Source organism: Podarcis liolepis, assembly GCF_965112155.1.
Source record: "Podarcis liolepis genome assembly, chromosome: 14".
NCBI classification, from domain to species: domain Eukaryota; kingdom Metazoa; phylum Chordata; class Lepidosauria; order Squamata; family Lacertidae; genus Podarcis; species Podarcis liolepis.
This window is the reverse complement of record NC_139569.1, coordinates 18,890,426-18,910,723: the sequence shown is the minus strand read 5'-3', so window position 1 is coordinate 18,910,723 and position 20,298 is coordinate 18,890,426. Positions and strand designations below refer to the sequence as shown.

General features: G+C 45.4%; 1 protein-coding gene across 14 annotated transcripts in view; it reads left to right on the top strand.

Moving 5' to 3' along the window:
* RAB11FIP3 (RAB11 family interacting protein 3) overlaps positions 1–20,298 on the top strand; it is an 86,057-nt gene that overhangs the window by 38,709 nt on the left and 27,050 nt on the right. For 10 of the 14 annotated variants that reach the window (XM_083473651.1, XM_083473649.1, XM_083473648.1 and 7 more), the window contains 2 exons: positions 2,257–2,351; positions 15,080–15,267. In XM_083473651.1, coding sequence (XP_083329777.1) covers positions 2,257–2,351; positions 15,080–15,267 — 283 coding nt within the window. The remainder of the gene's footprint in view (positions 1–2,256; positions 2,352–15,079; positions 15,268–20,298) is intronic. The other 4 variants (XM_083473650.1, XM_083473647.1, XM_083473644.1 and 1 more) reach the window with 1 other exon arrangement.

The window sequence follows — 20,298 nt, the reverse complement described above, 5'->3', positions numbered from 1 at the left end:
GCAGTAAGGGAAGAGCGGAAGGACTGTAGCTCAGGGATGGGGGAACTCAGTTTCACTCCTTGACATCTTCAGGGTAGGGCTGGGAATGTCCCCTTGCCTGAAACCCTGGAGAACCGCTGCCAGTCAATGTAGGCCAGGTTTCCTCAGCCTTGGCCCTCCAGATGTTTTTGGCCTACAACTCCCATGATCCCTAGCTAGCAGGACCAGTGGTCAGGGATGAGGGGAATTGTAGTCTCAAAATATCTGGAGGGCCGAGGTTGAGGAAGCCTGGTGTAGGCAATACAGTGGTACCTCGGGTTACAGACGCTTCAGGTTACGGACTCCGCTAACCCAGAAATAGTACCTCAGGTTAAGAACTTTACTTCGGGATGAGAACAGAAATAGCGCGGCAGTGGCGGTGGCAGAGGAAGGCCCATTAGCTAAAGTGGTACCTCAGGTTAAGAACAGTTTCAGGTTAAGAATGGACCTCCAGAATGAATTAAGTTCGTAACCTGAGGTACCACTGTACTGAGACTGGGTCTGAGGAGGTGCAAGACAGCTTCCTATGTTTCTAACATGGCGAAGAGTAACTTTGTACTAATGTAAAAATGGTTTTTCCTCTAGGAACTTTTTTACTTGTGTTGCTTTTGCGGAGGAAAACTATTGCATGAACAAATTTATAATCCCAGGGTAGGGAAGCACCAAGTATAGGTAGAAAAATGTTTTCATGGGGTTGGGGGGATGGGAAGATTCTCGAGCAAAATACTGTTGACAGCTTTCCAGGTTGTGTAACCAGCATGACTAAACCGCTTCTGGAGCAATGGAACACCGTGACGAGTGCCAGAGTGCATGGAAACGCCATTTACCTATGTTTTTATCTGCCAGTGTCAGTGTGGTAGCAGCAAACTGATACATTCTCTATGCCCACTCTAAGAGTAGATTATTAATATTTTTTATCCACCGTAATAACTATTTTCTTACCTTTTCAAAGTTAATTATATTTAACAAATGCATTTTCAGTTTCCTTTGACCACACTGTGAAATTTTGCCATTTTCTTATTTTTGACATAAGATTATAATTTTCTATAGTCTAATTTGAATTTGCATCCCCAAAACATCACCACACCACACTTCCAACTATGTTAGATTTCTGGGTCATATGTTAGATTTCTGGGTATGGTTAGATTTGACCACTAACTTGTTGCTTTTAACATATAGCCACAAGATTTTAAAACTTAGTTTGTTTCTTTAAACTTATCTGCAAATATTTTTTTTTTTTTTAAAAAAGAGATTTCCCTGAGCTCAGCTTTTGGAATCTGACCAAAATCTTAAATGGCCTTTTTGACCTCCTCTTGGAACATGCATTGTAAATTCTGTATTTATGTGCCTACGGTAATCAATATCTCTTGGATTTTGGTATCTTGAGAGTTGAAGGTGTCGGGGTGCCCTCCAGGTGTTTTTCACGACTAAGTTGAGGAATGCTGTGTTAAAGCAACATTTGTTCAAGAAGCAAAGCCCCTTTTTCAGCTTCAGATGTGCCATGATTCTATATGTGTCTTTTTCTTTTAATATTTGAGTCAGTTTATATCTCTTGCTGGAATATTATTTTTGCATTGACTCCAACAAATTTCTACTCCTGAGTATGCCTAGTCTTTAATACAACCCTTTACGTATTTTCAATTAAATACAATTTATTTTACTCCGACGAGCAGCGAACGATATTTTCAAGCAATTATCTCATAATAGCGGGCATGCTGCCTCTCAGAGGGAGGCGATTCTGCTCTATCTCTGTATCAGCAGGGATTGAACATTGCAGCTCACCTCACCTAGAGATGCAACATGGTTTTCCCCACTGGAAGCGGAGATAAAGGCAAGGAGAGATGCACAGCGAGCACCAGAGGAGCCTAGGGGCCAAGGTCCCTTCACCCCCCCTAAAATAATTGAGGGGGCCGCCCCCCTGAGTTGAAGGGAATTCCCATTCAAATGGTTTGTGTGTGCCACGTCATGTGATCAATTATGCAGGGTGGGGTTTACCTGGAAACACCCCCCCCCCAATATTTTATTTAAGCGGGCACCCCTGGTGGACACCCTCCTCTGTGGGTAGAAACTTTGGGCTTACAGAATGTCCTTTGCATTCATCTCCTGACGCTTCTCCTGCTGCTTGAGACTTCACTGGAGGAGTGTTCCAACCCCTGAACGTTGCTTTTTTAAATAAAAAACCTGCCTTTCCCTCCTGTAATAATATTTTGCTGTGTGTGTGTTCTCACCCCCTTTCAGCAGTTCCTGACAGCCAGCTCTGCACTATGGGATATGCCCATGATGAACCACCACCTGCCTGTCCTGATGAGTTTGATGACTTTGTCACATTTGAGGTGAGTGTCTGAACACAAAGCCTTTTGCTTGCCCCTAGTGACTAAGGCCTGTGCAGGGTTTGAGTCTTTACAGCAGCCGTCTCCAGCCTTTTCAGGCCCAGAAGACTGGCCTTAAATCCAGACATGTATTTGGGGACCCTGTTGCTTAATTCGTCAATTTGTTACCTGGTTGGGAGTGCTGCTGTGGTGACCCACCTTAAACCAGGCCACATGGTCATGGGTCTCAGCTAGGGATGGGGGGAAATTCCATTCAGTTTAAAGGCAAACTTGCCTTTTAGCCTTCAAAATTTGCTCCTTTCCAAATTTTGCAATGCAGGTCTCCAGCCAAGTTATCTGTGCATGTGTTTGTGAAAAAACATTTTGTGTTTTGTTTTGTTTTTTTTAAAAAATGCATTATATTACAGAAAATTGCTTTGCAAAAATGAAATTACCTAAAATGCTGATGGATTGTCGTGAGGACTTTAAAAAAGAATTCACCAGCTGATGAGGAAATGTGGCATTCTTAATCTGTGAAGGCTTTCTTGGCAGCCCTGCAAGGTGGCAGTGCCATGCGCCACCGTTTACGGGATCTCTCACACTCACTGCCCTCCACTCCTGCCACATTTATTTTCTTAAGAATGCTTGCTTTTGCAAAGAGGCATCCATCTGTGTGCAGGCCTGGATGGAGACCAGAATTGTATACCCACTGCTTGTAATTAGTTAGCATGGCCCATTTTGCTTTCCTTGATAAATGAACAAGAATTGGTGGCCTTGATTTCTTGGTGTAGCATTTGTTTATTTCTCCTTCCTCTAGTCTGCAGGTTCAGGGGTGAGTATTGCAAGCATGTATTGCAAGGGATGCGGGTGGCGCTGTGGGTTAAACCACAGAGCCTAGGACTTGCCGATCAGAAGGTCGGCGGTTCAAATCCCCACAACGGGGTGAGCTCCCGTTGCTCGTTCCCTGCTCCTGCCAACCTAGCAGTTCGAAAGCACATCAAAGTGCAAGTAGATAAATAGGTACCACTCCGGCGGGAAGGTAAACGGCATTTCTGTGCGCTGCTCTGGTTCTCCAGAAGTGGTTTAGTCATGCTGGCCACATGACCCAGAAGCTGTATGCTGGCTCCCTTGGCCAATAAAGCGAGATGAGCGCCACAACCCCAGAGTCGGTCACGACTGGACCTAATGGTCAGGGGTCCCTTTACCTTTACCTATTGCAAGCATGAAAGACTGGGGAAGTACAAATCTTTATTTGCCTCACTTTTTCCAGTGTCAGGCCTTGTCTCCAACATGGATTTTCCCCACCCCTTCCTTTGGTTACGCATTAAGGAAGCTTTGCAGGAGGATTGAAATATATGGCTGTCGGCCTGTCTTGATGACATGAGTGCTCCGTTTCATGCTAGTCATTTGCCTGGGGCAGATCAGGGTGCAGGGATGTTGAAGCCTGTGGCTACTGGGTTGCTGCAAATTGTGAGCTTTCCACTCCATTCAAAAGAACAGTGTAACCGGCAAATGGGGGGGGGGGCAGCGTGACAACCACATTTTTTCAAGCCCAATTTATTTCCCTGAGGTCATGCCCTTAGGCATTTAAAAACTGCATGCAGGTCATATGGCTCTACTCCCTGCCCCGCTTTCATCCCCGCTCAGATCTTGCCGCCTCTGCAAATACATCCCACGGTCAGGCAGAGTGACTGGCAGCTAAATCCATCTGGCTTTGTTTTCTCCTAATGACACTTGAGAAGGTTCAAACAGAGGTTCTCTCCTGTCCCTCAGACTCTCCAGTTACAAGATCAGAGCTTGGCTGGAAGCTGCTTCTGCCCAAAGACAATGTTGAAGTGAGGCCTAGTGGCAGTGATGCAACTTTAGTGTGGCCATTGCTCCTTGCGAGTTGGCGGTTGCCACAGGAGATGAGGCCCTTTCTTTTTATTCTCCCCCCCCCCTTTAATTTTTTTAAAATATATTTTTATTAATAACTGTTTAATAGTTCAGAATAATCCCCTTTTCATTTTGTTGACAGGACAAGGAGAGTGTAAAGTGAAATAAAAAAAAAGAAATCAAAAACATCAGTCTGATGGTGCAGTCTTTCCGAAAGTATCCAAATTTAGGTCCACAATATTCATAGCAGCCAGAATGCTTACAGGAGATGCTTTTGTATTTAATTTCAAAACAATAAAACAGTGCCGATGTGCCACAAAAGAGTCTTATATTTTGTTCTTTTAGCCAGGCGTAGATCATTTGTTATTCCCCCCCCCCCCAGCAAGTTGCCAAAACCATAAGAGAGCATGCATTTCTCATATTAAAGAATAAATGAAAATAAATAAACAAACCTTTTCCTGGTGTCTCTCTCTCTCTCTCTCTCTCTCTCTCTCTCTCTCTCTCTCTCTCTCTCTGAGTTGGCAACGCTGCCCTCTGCTGACCGACCAATATAATACACTTGGGTGTTAATCTTAAAATGCATTCATAGAATTTTAGAGTTGGAAGAGACCCTGAGGATCATCTGGTTCAGAAACAGAATAGCAGCAACAACAAAAATCCCTTTATTTGTGGAACACAGTTGTAAGACAGGCATTCGAGGTGTGGTCAAAAACACAACTTGAACCAAGATCGGACGAAATGAGTGGTGGAGGAAATATGAGGAGTGGCGCAATTGTGCTGGACTGACTTGGGAAGAGACGGAAAGAGGCTGTATTGTATTATTGAGAGCTTGTATTAGATCATTGAAAGGGAAGGATTTTTGTATAATGAGTGGAAAGCACCGGAGTCCTGTGAACACCCTTCATGCAACCTGGCCTTTATGCTTGTGCACAAGTATACTTTATCCTTGTAAAGTGCTTAGAAGCCTCGCTGGCTGTTAAGCAGTATATAAATTAATACTAATGACAGTGATAGTGCTGGTTACTAGACCTGTGGTCTAGTAAGACATTCTTGATTCTGAATTAAAATGAAGAAGACCCATAGCATAGTGGCAGAACACCTGCTTTTGTATGCAGGAGGGTTCCAGGTTCAATCCCCAGCTTCTACAGGGCAGGGAAATGCTTAGAAAGTCAGCCATTAAAAAAGAAGCCGTTAAAGTACGTGGAACAGGATTAAAGTGTTCTAGAAGGAAACAGCAAAGTCCAGCTATCCACTAGTGCCAAGCGCAGGCTCTCCGAGAGGAATGTGCCACACATTCAGACAGCCTATGAATCGAACGGTGTGTAAAGCGGTGGAACATCTGATGCAGAACTCTAAAGCATAAAAGCGAAACCATGGCCAGCCGTAGAGGATAGGCTTCAGTAATCTGCTATACGTTTGGAAAGTGGTTTGTCTATCTGTCCGTTTGTCTGTCCACTGTGGGTTTGGACACCTCTTGAGATACAGTGGTGCCCCGCAAGACGAATGCCTCGCAAGACGGAAAACCTGCTAGACGAAAGGGTTTTCCGTTTTTGAGCTGCTTCGCAAGACAATTTTCCCTATGGGCTTGCTTCGCAAGATGAAAACGTCTTGTGAGTGTTCCGATTTTTTCCCGCTCCCCCCCTTTTTCTAAGCCGCTAAGCCGCTAATAGCCGCTAAACCGCTAATAGCGCTAATCCGCTAAGCCGCTAATAGGGTTGCTTCGCAAGACGAAAAAACCGCTAGACGAAGAGACTCACGGAACGGAGTAATTTCGTCTTGCGAGGCACCACTGTATTAGCACACACAGGTTCACGAGGTGGCAGTCTTCGTCAATGCTTGGATGCTGGGCACCATTTTGAATCAAGATGGCTGGCCAGAACGTGACTTGGCCTGATTTTTGGCACAGCAGGTCCTAACTCTGCTAATGTGAAGATACTGTCTCCCTATTTGGCAAGACTTTGGCTTGACTTCACGCAGTTTGGTATGGCAGTTACAAACAAGGTTTCTTGAGATGCAGGAGGAGATTTTTGCCAATCTGTGGCTCCCATCAGATGCTCTGAGTCCTGCATTATTGCATATGTGTGTGTGTATCGAGCCCCAAAACTCATAAATCACATTATCAATTTTAAAAAATCACTTCTTTTTTTTTAGTTTCTTCAAATGCCCGGTCAGAACCAGACCCTTTCCGCTACCATAGTAGACACTACCATTCTTGACACTTTTCATCTACCATAGTGATTTTCTCTCTCATGATCTAGTCCAGCCACTGCACTGGATATATGGAGTCTTGGCTCGTCTGCCTGTCAGTCTTGATTTAGAGAAGCTCTGCTCATTCTGGGGCTGAAGGAGAGCCGCCTTCTAATCGCAACTTGTCTTTTGTTGCCTTTTGCCAATGATTACTTAAGGACTATGTTCCTGTGTGCTCAGTGATGTGAGGAATGTCAGGTGGTTGAAGTTGACTGAATCCCTTTATCTCCTTAAGCTTGGACATTGCTTCCCCTGGGGCACAGCGCACTTCTTGTGAAAACACTTTTTTTGTGGGGGGAGGGAGAGAGGGAGCAAGAGAGAGAGAGCTCAACCATGCACATTAGTCATGTGCTTTTTCAAATCACGTGTGAAATCTGCAGTTGCACACAGCCCCATAAATCTTGGACCTACTGTAGCATCACCAATTACTTCTAGATAAACAAGCTTACGCCCCAGATATCTGGGTGGGGCTGTCCTTGATTAACCCCATCAAATATGGCAGTAATAGCCAACCAGATACCTCTGGGAGCTATTCTGTGTCCCCAGCATCTGTTACTCTGAGGTAGAGTGACTCTAGATATGGTGGCTCAGCTTAGAAACCATGTCTAGCTTCGGGAGATAGCCCTATAAGAGCAGTGGCAAAGCTGTTTTCAGCCAGAGGGCTGCATTTCCCTGAAAGGAACCTCCAGGGGGGGCACATGGCAGTGGTGGGTGGGGCCAGACAAAAGTGGGTGGGGCCATGGATACTAATTTTACCTCTGTACAGTAGGCTTGTTTCTGCACACCCACACCCACGGATCCCTCTATCCTCCATTCTGGGCACCACAATTTAAGGAGGATATTGACAAGCTGGAAGGTGTGCAGAAAAGGGCAAGCAAGGTAATAAAGGGTCTAGAAACCAAGCCTTATGAGGAACGGTTGAGGGAGCTGGGTATGTTTAGGCTGGAGAAGAGGAGATTGAGAAGAGATATGATAGCCATATTCAAATATCTTAAGGGCTGTTACATGGAAGGAGCAAGCTTGTTTTCTCCTGCTCTGGGGGATGGGACTCAAACCATTGGCTTCAAGATACAGTGGTACCTCAGGTTACAGATGCTTCAGGTTACAGACTCTTCAGGTTACAGACTCTGCTAACCCAGAAATATTACCTCGGGTTAAGAACCTTGCTTCAGGTTGAGAACAAAAATCGTGCAGCAGCGGCGTGGCAGCAGCAGCAGCAGGAGGCCCCAATAGCTAAAGTGGTGCTTCAGGTTAAGAACAGTTTCAGGTTAAGAACAGACCTCCAGAATGAATTAAGTTCTTAACCCGAGGTACCACTGAACAAGAAAGGAGGTTCCGACTAAACACCAGGAAGAACTTTCTGACAGTAAGAGCAGTTGGACAGTGGAACAGACTCCCTCAGGAGGTGGTGGACTCTCCTTCCTTGGAGGTTTTTAAGCAGAGATTGGATGGCCATCTATCATGCATGCTTGAGTTGAGATTCCTGCATTTCAGGGGGTTGGACTAGATGACCCCTGGGGTCCCTTCCCAACACTACAATTCTATGATCCAGGCAAGCAAGAAGCATTATCAGAGTTCAATTACAAAGTCTAGCCAGGCAAAAATACTCAAGGAGGGTGTGAAGTAAGGCTGGAGAGAGACCCGGTGGGGAGCAGATGGAGAAGCCCCCAAGCCTGAGGTTCCCTGTTCTTGACCTGTATCATCTACAAATTGGCTTCCCATTATTTAAAGCCACCAAAGTCTTGTACATGGCCATCACCATCACTTCCTGCAGCAGTGAATCCCTCAGTTACACCCAATGGCATAGAAATCCTTCCATTTTTCTATCCCTAATCCCTTGGCAAGGGACGCGGCTGGCGCTGTGGGTTAAACCACAGAGCCTAGGACTTGCCGATCAGAAGGTCGGCGGTTCGAATCCCCGCAACGGGGTGAGCTCCCGTTGCTCGGTCCCAGTTCCTGCCAACCTAGCAGTTCGAAAACACGTCAGAGTGCAAGTAGATAAATAGGTACCGCTCCAGCGGGAAGGTAAACGGCGTTTCCGTGCTTCTCTGGTTCACCAGAAGCGGCTTAGTCATGCTAGCCACATGACCCGGAAGCTGTATGCCGGCTCCCTTGGCCAATAAAGCGAGATGAGCGCCACAACCCCAGAGTCGGCCACGACTGGACCTAATGGTCAGGGGTCCCCTTTACCTTTACCTTTAATCCCTTGGCAATCGGTTTCTTTGGGTGACACCCCCCTCCTTTTCGTATAGGGAGAGAGAAATGTCCCTGAGCTAGAAAAGGGTGTGTTCCTTTGACACAAGTTTAAAACTTAGCTGTCTTTGTCCAAAGGTGGCTGAGGTCTGCATTTAGTTGCAAGAATTGAGCCTTCCCAGTGAAACACCGGCAGGGAAATGGGGCTGGGCTGGGGGGGGAGATTAGCCTGTAGGCTGTTATCTGGGGAGTTCAAGAACAAAAGGAACTCTGTTGAGAGAGCTGAGGCCAGTTTGTTCAAACCAGCCCAGTTTGTACTTCCTGATCGCTTCTTGCCTCCTCCCCACCCCCAGCAGAAAGCCAGGAGGTGTGTGTGCTTCTAAGTAAGCGTATCCAGAGTTGGACTTTCGCTTTTCAGAGTAGGAACTTTGCCTGCCTTCAGGTAAAAGATTATCCCTCGGCTTTAAGAGGAAAGCGGTGCCAATCTGAGGTACTAACATGGTCCAGATTCCGGTCCTCTCTGGAATGCTCTAGCTCAGCCCCTCGGGTGGGTTTCGAGGCAGTTGAGCCTGTGTCGGGAGGGGTACTTGCCTGTCCATCTGTCCGCCCAAAACACTTCGGCTTCAGTAGGAAGCCATACCTAGTCAGCATTTTTCCTGAGCCTGCTAAGACGTGGCATTCTCCACCTGTGAGTTTGTATGTGTGTGTGCATGTTTTAAAAGAAGGGTGTACTTCTGTGGTGGTTTGTTCTCTCCCAGTATCGTTGAGCTCATCCAGGAAGGAAAAGGGTTTGGATCTATTGAGCAACAGAGAAACCGGTTCTGTGGGGAGGCTGGGGAGCAGAGAGGTCAGCACCAGCAACCGATGTAAATCATTTCTTCGAATGGTTGCAGAATTAAAGCATTGTGGATCCTGCGGAGTTTGGGAAATAGAGGAAGGTGCTTGCATAAAATATTCCGTTCAGCAATCAACCAAGGTGTTTTTAAAAATAATAATTTTTATTTGATTTTACAGGTATAGAGTTATAACAATGCAAAATGCATATCCATATTTAGAGATTACTCTGAATCTCTAGACTTTTCACCTCCATTACTGTATAAACCTTTTTAACTGCATATTATTTCATCATCCAAATTTTATGTGTCTCCAGTTTATCCATAGAATCTTCTACATTACAAGTGTTATTGCAAGCCTGCTAATGTTTTCATCTGCTTACAGTGGTCTCTCAAGTAAATTATAATTTCCCCCCATTCTTTATTGAAGTTTTGGTCAGCAGTAGTTTGCACCTTACAGCTCTACAGTCCTCAGAAGTTTGAGGTGGCAGCGGCCAGGGAGAGGGCATTCTCTGTGGCCTCCCCTAAGCTGAGGGAGCCCCTCCTCGCATCCGGCACTTTCATTATGTTGTTTTTGTTTTTGTTGTGTACCTCTTACCTACGACATCTGATCTCTCTCCTTACCTATATAGGACCCACCGTATTCTCTTGGCTGTAGTTTTGTTTTCACTGCATTTAATACTGTAATTTTTTAATTGGTGTACCCCACCCCGGAAACTCACGGTGAAGGTGTGCATATGAAATCTCATCCTTCGTTTGATTACTCTGCAAGCATTAAGTGCAGACGTTTCCAGTATTCATAAGAAAGTTGCTTTTTTATATATGCTTCCCCCACTCTTTCCCTTGCTACCACCAATCCTTTGGCTGTTCATCCCAGAGACTCTGGGGTCCTTTTCCATTAGGGATGGAGATCTTTTCAGAGCTAGTGGTAATGATGTTCCCTGAAGCCAATTCCACGTGCTGTTAAGGTTGGGGAGTGTATGGAAAGAATAGACTTATAGGGAACATCGGAAGCTGCCTTATAGTGAGCCAAACCACTGGTTCATCTAGCTCAGTATTGTCAACACTGGCTGGCAGAGGCTCCATGAGGTTTCAGGTGGTGGACAGTCCCAGCCCTACCTGGGGATGGTGGGGATTGAACCTGGGACCTTCTGCATCTATAACAGCTGCTCTAGCACTGAGCTACAAACACATGTTTAAGCATCTGTATGTCCCTTGCAGGATAGCCACCCCCGGTCTACACACTGACCTGCAGCTGTTTAAGGTTTCAGGCATGGATCTCTCTTAGCCCCACCTAGAGATGCCAGAGATTGAACCTGCATGAAGAACAAGTGCTCTTAGACTAAGATGGGGGCTCTACAGTACTTTAAGATGTGTGAGCAAACATAACAGGCCAGGGTACCAGACCTGATCTATTGCATTGAATGGAACCTGTGGTGTAACTGGGGCAGGCATCCTTGATAGCTGCTCTTAAGCTTGTCCACAATGCAATAAAAAATACATTGTGATTGTGAATATAACTTTTTGTAACTACAGTGTAGTGTTGTTTGTTTCCTCGCAACCTATGGTGAAGATTCAGGTAGGTAGCCAGCAGTGTTGGTCTGACGCAGTCGAAATAAATAAAAAAATAAGAAAATGGTCCAGTTGCACCTTAAAGACCAACTAAGTTTGTTCTGGGTATAAGCTTTCATGTGCATGCACACTTCTTCAGATTCCTTTTATTATCAACGTCACAAAGAAACTTGCACAGGTACAGGTAGCTGAAGAAGTATGCATGCACATGAAAGGTTATACCCAGAACAAACTTAGTTGGTCTTTAAGGTGCTACTGGACAATTTTCTTTAATGTTCTCACCATAGGTTGAAATAATAATAATAAAAGACTGGCTGACAGAAGGGGCGAAAAACCTCTGCTATAATGTTAGCAGGTTGTTTTAGCAGAGAATGCAAGAGTTACTACTGTATTTGATATTACCATGAACGCAAAGTGTACAGACTTGGACTGAGCCTTTATCTTATTTTTTACTGTTTATATGTGTTTTTGTTTTCAAGACTCCGTTTGCCACTTCTTTCTCCCCCCTCCCTTTCAAATTGAGTATTTGTTCAACGTTGCATGGGCAGTTCACAGAAAAGATTTATCTGTAGAATGTGCTGAGGTCAGGCCTGCTGGTAACACAAAAACAAACTTCCTTAGCCGAGGAATCTGCAAAGGTCTTTCAGCAGCTGCCCTGGAAACCAGCTGCCCTTCCTGAGGCTGTAAAATGGGGCGAGGTGCAGGCGGGGAAGTGGATTCCCCCCCCCCCCCCAAAAGGTGACAGTTTAACTATTTTTTTTTGCTCTTGCTGCAGCAGCAGCAGTTTTTTTGGAGACTTTGCTTTTTGGTAAATGGATATCTAGGTTAGGAATGTGAGCCTGTCTCCCTGGCATCTTGGCTGGGGGTTTAATATTTAATTGGAGGGAAGGAAACAGAAATGACCAGGCAAGGCTATACCTGCTGTTGCTCCAAAGCAGTGGCTGAAACTTAGAACTCTCTCTACTTTGCCTATTGAGGAGTGGAAGCCGCTCAGTGGTGCAATGCACACAAACACTGGTGTATACCTGCGACTTTAAACCAACTTTTGCCAACCTGGTGCCCTCCAGATATTTGAACTACAACTCCCACCAACCTCAGCTACTTAGTTCCCCTTTTTCTGCCCCATGGAGGGGACCAAGAAACAGTCACCCATGCCTTCATCAAATGAAAGCTGAGCTACTGCGTTCCTCCCTCTGTGGGGCTGCCCTTGAATGTGGGGTTGCAAACGGATGAATGTATTGATTAGGGCAGGCATCCCCAACCTTTGGCCTCCCAGATGTTTTGGACTACAGTTCCCATCATCCCTGACCACTGGTCCTGTTAGCTAGGGATCATAGGAGTTGTAGGCCGAGGGCCGCAGGTTGGGGGTGCCTGGATTAGAGTATTGAACTGGAACTGGGGAAACCTACCTCAGCCTTCTGATTTGGGGCTAGTATCTCAGCCCTCCAGATGTTTTGAGACTACAATTCCCATCATCCCTGACCACTGGTCCTGCTAGCTAGGGATCGCGTGGGAGTTGTAGGCCAAGAACATCTGGAGGGCTGAGGTTGAGGAAGCCTGGAACCTGTCCTATCCCTCAGGGTGGTCATGAGGGAAAAACAGAGAGAACCTTTACCGTAAGTTCTGTGAAAGAAAGGGTTGATATAAGACTAACATCTAAAAAAACCAGGAGCATTGACAAGAGCTATCGGTTTTGAACGGGCTTTGTGGGGGGACCGGGGCTATGGTTCAGCAAGCCTGGCAGAGGGTTTCAGTTCTTAAAAAAATTAGTTTAATGTTACTGTGTTAAGGCGACTGTGATCAGTTTTCACACTTCAGCTCGAGGCTTCAGGATCATATGCTGAAAATCTGGAGAGAAATACAATTCTGGAGTGATCCTCTGTTTACCTGTCTCATGTGTGCCTTTGGCATTTAAGCGAGTGACATGAAAGCTTGCAAAATCTTGCTGCTAAGCACATGGTGTCTCCTTTGCTAACCTTTCTCGATACAGAACTTTGCAGTGTTTTTGAAAAAGCTCCTCTGAACTTGATATGGGTGTGTATTTATTTGTTTTCCCCTGGTGTGCAAATTTAATAGTCAAGAGTCAAGATGACCTTCAGGAGTAATTTGCCTGCTTTTGCATTCTCTTTGGAGTAGAAGGGAATAAGCGGTATTCTCCCAGAGATTATTCTGACGTCTGTTCACCAGAAATAACTGCCTTTAAAAAAAAAGAAGGTGTTGTAACACAAATGGATATGTGTAACCTGGATTTCTTGGTTGCTTGTTGAAAGGGTCTGTCCTTAATGGCTCGAAAAACAATATACTCTGAAGGCTTTTGTTTTTATTTACTAGAGCGTTGTACCCAACGTTGCTCAGGAATTCTAAGAAACAATAAAAGCAGTGGAGTTTTGAAATGTTGGTGATCTTGATTAAAATGAGCATCTAGTTGTATCCAAACATAGATGAAAACCTGCTCTTTGATCTCAGGACCCATTGTGCAGAAATTTGGATAAGGTGTCTTAAGAGGTGTCCAGCTACACAGTGAACAAACAGCTTTCTAAAATATATAGTGGATTTAGTACATGTCTATCCACCTGTCCTTCTGCTGTGGGATTCAAGGCACTGTTACATTGGGGGTTCCCAGGCTGTGTCTCCCAGGCACTGACCAGATCAGATCTACTTAGCCTGAGTAGATAAGCCACATCACATGTCTTCTGGATCCTGCCCTGGGACCATTCCTAATGGCAGGACACAGATCGCAGATATTTTAGTTACCTGCTTCATTTATCTGGTTTAAGTCTGAATCCAGCCTCGTGGTTTGTTTTGATCCAAACAAACCATGTGTGGTAAGCCAAGAACAAACCTTGGTCACACCTCGTGGTTTGTTCATAGTGCAATGTAGACAAATGGTAGGGTTGGCTATAGATACGCCTGTTTACGTTTGTGTTTTAAATGGGAGAATAAATATTCTGTGACTCTGAAAACCCAAGGCCTTGTACTGTTACTGATGTTACAAGCCTGGTTGGCAGTGGTGCTTAGTGACCAAGTTCTGAGAAGAGAGGGAGATAGGTGATTGCTTTGAGAATGTTAGGTGGGGCCTGGATCAGGTCAATGCATTCTGATTGGTCTGGATGGTGGCATAACCTGATTGGCTGGAGGTTCTTGTCAGTTGGGATTTAACTGTCAGTTGGGAGAAAGACAGTTGAGGAGTTAGAGGGAAAGGAAGGTCTGATTCTCAGCTGGCCCCCACCTGCCTGTAGTCTTACATACAACCAGCCCAAGGGGTGGCCCCGCTTGTCACCTTCCTCCTTAGTCCAAGGGTTGCCCTTGTAGAATTCAGCAAGGAGAAAGAGGATGGGAACAAAACTAGAACTAGTTGGCTCTGCCTGTCTATGCCTCTGGCTCCCCCTACTGTTGGGCTCCCTGCCTTCCACCCTACCAGTCCCAACAGGCGCCACCCATCACTTACATTAAGCCAAACAATGGCTTTGCTCCCGGTAGTTGGGAAGGAGCGCAGTGGCCAAAATTTTCTCCCTGTTCACCAGTGCACTTCCTCTTTCATGCTAAGCCATAGTTGGGCTTTATGTTGTGTGCAGATGAGGCCATTGTAATCAGAGAGTTCATGAAGAAGTATACAATAGAAAGAGTGCATGTGTACCTTCAGTGAAGGAGGTATGTTAATACTCTCCTTCTCAAAATGGCCCACTCCATTCAGTACTTCACCCCTCTCTTTTCGTTCCCGCTCCAGGAACATAGGAAGCTGCCCAATACTGAGTCAGATCATTGGTCTGTCTAGCTCAGTATTGACAACACTGACTGGCAGCGGTTCTCCAGAGCTTCAGCAGGAGCCTCTCCCTACCCCACATGGAGACGGCAGGGATTGAACCTGGAGCCTTCTGCATTCAAAGCAGTTGTTCTACCACTGAGAGAGAGCCCTTCCTCCAGAAATGCTTTCTGCTGAAATAAAACATAGATGTGATTTGGAGTTGTCATGAGATCTCTCTCTCTGTGTGTGTGTTCTTATGTTGCTTTTTCTCCTCTTCTCTGCAACAGGCAAATGAAGTGACAGACAGTGCGTACATGGGCTCAGAGAGCACCTATAGCGAGTGTGAGACTTTCACGGACGAAGACACCAGCACCCTGGTGCATCACGAGATGCATGATGAAGTAGAAACGGATAGCGCGATCGATTCCACTGTGCACTCGGAGTTCACGGACCCCATCGAGGAGCCTGAGAACGGGTAGGTGCTTTTATCTTGGTGATAGGTAGGACAGCAGGAGCCTCTCTGGGAACTTAAAGCAGAGATTTGGAAGCTTAGTTTCTTGGCAGACCAGCCTTAGGAAGCACAAAACAAAGGGGTAAGTGGCCATTTCTCCCCTCCACAAAATGTAAGGGCTGCATTCATGCATCACAGTAAGCCATAAAACCACGGTTTACTGTGTGAGAGCCAATCACACCTGTTTCTCTTCTCTCTCTACCAATGCTAGGAAGAAACAGCCCGCTATCCTTGGCTTCGCAGTTGTGTCCGTTGCACTGATTGTGGTTGGGTTTGCTCCAAACCAGCTGCAGTGCTAAAACCTATGTTTATTCTTAGCTAAATGATCATAAAAACCTTTTAAAACTTCCAGCCACAGTGATGTGTGTGAGTTCTGCATCTGGCACAGAGAGCCAGGACAATGTTTTACCATGGCATGTGAACTGGGCCAAGGGGGGAGCCTTGCTGGATCTGATCAGCAGCCCATCAAGCTAAGCAATCTGTTTCCCGCAGTGGCTAACCAGAAGCCGGCCGTTGTCTCCCGGCGTTGCTTCTTAGCATCTGATATTCAGGGCACACCCGATTCTGGAGGCAGCACAGCCATTGTAACTTGTTGGTAGCCATTAATAGCCTTATCCTCCCTGGATGTGTCTAATCCCCTTTCTAAAGCTATCTAAGCCACTTGCCATCATCACACCTTCATGGCAACCAGTTCCCATGCATTTATATCTGCTGCGTGAAGAAGTACTTTCGTTATTCTGTCTGTTTTTGCCATTGGTCATGGACCCACAGGTGGTTGCAGGCTGATAGGCTTCTCATCCCTGGTTTACAGAATTTGCATTTATTTCATTTAAACATTTGTATCAGGTGTCTTTTCTAGATCAGCTCTGTCCAAGGTGGCAAACGGAAAACGAACCATAAAAATAAAGTAATCTAATAATAGCACTTTAAAATTTAAAAAGAAAAAAGGCACTATGTTGAGATACAATTCAGGCAGTATAAAAACAGTTTTGAGAGCCACAACAGAGAAATAGCGTGAACAATTATAACACATTCTTAAATGTGGCAACTGAGGAAGTTCTGTCTGGTAGAGGCTGTCCTTGAGCAGGCCTTGCCTCATGTCCCCACCAATCTAACTACTAGGACCTAGGAGAGCAGGGTTCAAATCTCCACTCAGCCATGAAGCTCATTCGTTGACCTTGGGCCAGTCACCATCTTTGAGACTAACCGACCTTACAGAGTTGCTGTGAGGATGAAAAGGGGAGGAGGAGATACATACACACTGTCCTTGGAAGATAAAGGTGGTATATAAATGCAATAAGTAAGTAAGTAAGTAAGTAAGTAAATTTTAAGGGCAGGCTAACTGTGCATGGCCTTAGGCACTGGTCTTAAAGCATAGGCAAAAATGAGGCCTGGAAATGACAGCCTGTGGGTTTCTGGAAGAAATTGTCCTCCTTTCCTGGTGAACAAATGGGGGATCAAACTGGCAACTAGCTGTGTTGCATAGGAGCCAGCTCCTAGGGGCCAAGGTGTCTTTGGACCCCACAGTAAAATATTTAAAGAAGTAGGGCCCCCCAAAGTTGATTGGCATGGGCATTCAATTGGTGCCGTGCACCATGTCCTGTGATTGATTATGAGGGGCAGGGCTTACCTCCCCCCAGTATTTTATTCAAGTTGGCACCCCTGCTGTGTTGACCTGCAAGGTTTGTCTTGTGCAGAGCAAAGTCGAAGTTTTGGGGAAGTGCATGCTAATTTCTACCCCTAACGTTGTGGATTTTTTGTGTGTTTTTGAAAAGGCAATCATACAGTCATGCTGGTACCCCCCCTTTTTTTAACTTGACCTGTTCAATGAAAGAAAAAAGTGCATTCATATATCCACCTGCCACCTTCTCTCAAAAGTGTCCAGAGTGTGATCCAACCTGATCATAGCAATCATTCGTCCTGATAAGGCTTGTACAGGGAGGAACCATCTTGGTGAAGTCAGACCACTGGCCTACTTGGGCCCAGAATGTCTACGCTGTCAGGAATTGTACCGATGATTTCCTACAAAGTCTGCGCCCTACCACCAAGCTACAAGCCCTGGGTGGGGTTTTGGCTGGCAGTGATTCTCCAGGTTCTCTGGCAGGAGCTGTCTGAGTCTGTGACTTAACTACAGCCCTGTCCGACTAGTTCCCTGCTGGGCACAAGCCACCATATGTATCCATGAGAAGGGAGGACTCTTCAGGTTTTCCATTTTGGGTATCAGGGTGTTGCTGTTTTTTAAGTTGACTTGGGACTTAAGATGTGCCTTTGCACTAGTTTAGGGTTAGGCAAAGCTTCTTTTCCCCACCCCCCCAAAAAACCTGTTCACTTTCTACTTGGAGCACCTGAAGGAGGACTTCCCATATGCCCACAAGGAGCTGGAGAAGGTTCTGGTTGTGATCCGGGGCTGAAAGAGTGTTTTTGCTGCTGGAGGCCCTGCAGATTAAGAGGGGGAACTGGGATTAGCCTCCTGCCGCTTTCTTTGCTGAAATGAGCTGGGCTCAGTGGTTGCTAACCCTCAGTCCGTAATCAGCTTCTGAGCTGCGAGGCCACAAGGGCCTTTTTTTTCCCTGGAGAGAATTAGCAAGCATGCCAGCTTGCGTTCGCCCTGCCCGGCCTCCTGGGAGTATGGCTCAGTGCATTGGACTCTCCTGCCTGTAGGTACAAATGCCTTTCTTTGGAGGCGGGTGGGTGGGATATTTGTCTTTTTAAAAGTGGAGTTGCTGTGTTTGACCAGGATAGTGGCAGTTCTGTGTGGGTAGCTTTGGAGTGGCTTCTTTACAAGCACTGGAGACGCAAGGTCAAGCGGCCAGCAAATTAACATCAACGCTGCTTTTTACAAAGCATGGTGGAAAATGCCATTCCTGCAAGTCTTATAAAGAGTTATGTGCGGGATTAATTGATGTGCTAGGGTGGAAAAGAAGTTGAAGCTAAAAGTTGAGTGCGGGGTGGGGGGGCAGCGTCATATGCTCCTGGGTAGGCATTGTATTGCTCAGCCAAGAATGCTATGTCCTAGGAGGAGGGTTTTTTTGATCCCTGACACATACACACACACATACATACATACATACATACATACAATGAGCCTGGACATCCTCCATTTGCTGCAAGAAGCCAGTGGTACGAGGACTAGAAGGAAAAAGAATGGGTGGTGATTTTTCGTTTATTATTATTATTATTGCCATCATCAATCATTACAGGAACAGATTCCTTTGAAGCCTTTCATTTCCATATTTTGCATTCCAGTGCTTAACAAAGCAAGTCCATCTCCCGACCAGATGGCTCTTCCACAGTCTGCCTTCTCTCCCTTGGATGGAGCGGCACAGTTTATCCATTTCTGCCAGCTCCAGACATTTTAATAACCATTCCCATTCAGCTGAAATTGGTTGACATTTCCATTTTCCAGCCCACACTTATTTTTGCTGCCATCCTCATGATCCTGACTGATCTATGGGAATGTTGCTCTCAGTCAAAATGGCAGGAATGATTATTATGATGGCTTCTCACGAGAGCCCAGGGCAATTGTCAGTGCAGCAGCATACAATAATAATAGACAATTTTTAATAATAGTGTGTCTTAATTCTTTAGAGCTGCCTTGGAATGTGCCCCCCCACCCTTTTTAGTGTTGACAAACTAAATTATTATTTTTTAAACAACAACTCAAAACTTGATGGACGCTCTGTGCCATCTATTTCTAATTTGCTAGTGGTCATTCCTAGAGTATTACTATATATATACCTGTTGATAAATATGCTCCCCTTTCTATGTTACAAACTATAGTTCATCCAGATGGGCACTTCCTTATTTTGTTGACAAGGATCTGAAATATGACATTGGATACAGAAAATATATATGGTCGAAATTTGTACTGTCCTAGAAAGTGTTCCCTGAATATTTGAGCTGTTTGACTGATATGACATATGAACAGAAGCAGAAATTGGGCCTTTTGCATAACTGGCCTTGCCTTGATCTTGACAGGGATTTGCCTCCCATAAGATTGGCTTGACCACTTCTCTCTCACTCTTCCTCTCCCTCCCTCCCTCACTGGGGCTTACTAGATTTTAATATCTACTTTCCTCCAATATTTCCTTCCTGCACTGGGGTCTTGATCCCCTCTTCCTTATTTCTGTTTTGCTGGTGGTCAGAAGATCTCCTTGTTGATGTCCAGAGATTTGACTCCCATCTTGCCGCCTTCTGCTCATGCACTCCCTTGTTTTTAGTGCGTTAGGGATCTTTACCAAAATAGGGACACATTCCTCTTCCTTTCCAGAAGCTTACTTACCATGGCCAGTATTTTTGAGCCATCAAAAATGCCTAGCTGAACAGGAATGTTTCAAAATTTCTTCTGAAAGTCAGTAATGAGGGAGGGCACTCCACAGATGGGGAACCACCGCTGAAAGGGCCCTGTCACAGGTGAACACCAGCTGAGCAGCAACTGGAAGTGACACCACCAACAGAGTGGTACCACTGCTGCCAGAGGAGAGGTCACTAGTTCCTTGTGTAGTGTATTTATTTTTACTTTCTTCCTCAAATATCAAAATTAAACCCAAGTTGTGAGCCCAGTTTAGAGGACTGATTTTACTGATTTCTTTTGAAGATTGCTTCCCAGAATTTTGTAATCTTTTCATAACACTAGCATGCAATTACACACACAGACCCCACAGATACACACAAACCTTAAAACACAATGGAGCAAATCCCAAAAGTAACATAATTGTATATTATCCTTGGGCAATGCTTGTAGCTTTTTCATCATGTGTACTTTGTTTTGGAGTACTTCAGCCTGAATCTCTGCATTGCCTTTGCTTTTGGGAATTTTTCATCAGCAGTGAGGAACACAGCCTCACTCCTCCTCCTGTTTCCTGGATGATAGCACGACTGTTCCGTCTGTTAACACAAAAAGCACACACACTTTTGCATCCCTAGAATTGCTGATAACTCTGGGTTTCCTGTTTTTGAATTAAGGAAGGACCAGTGTCACGAATTCTCATCCAC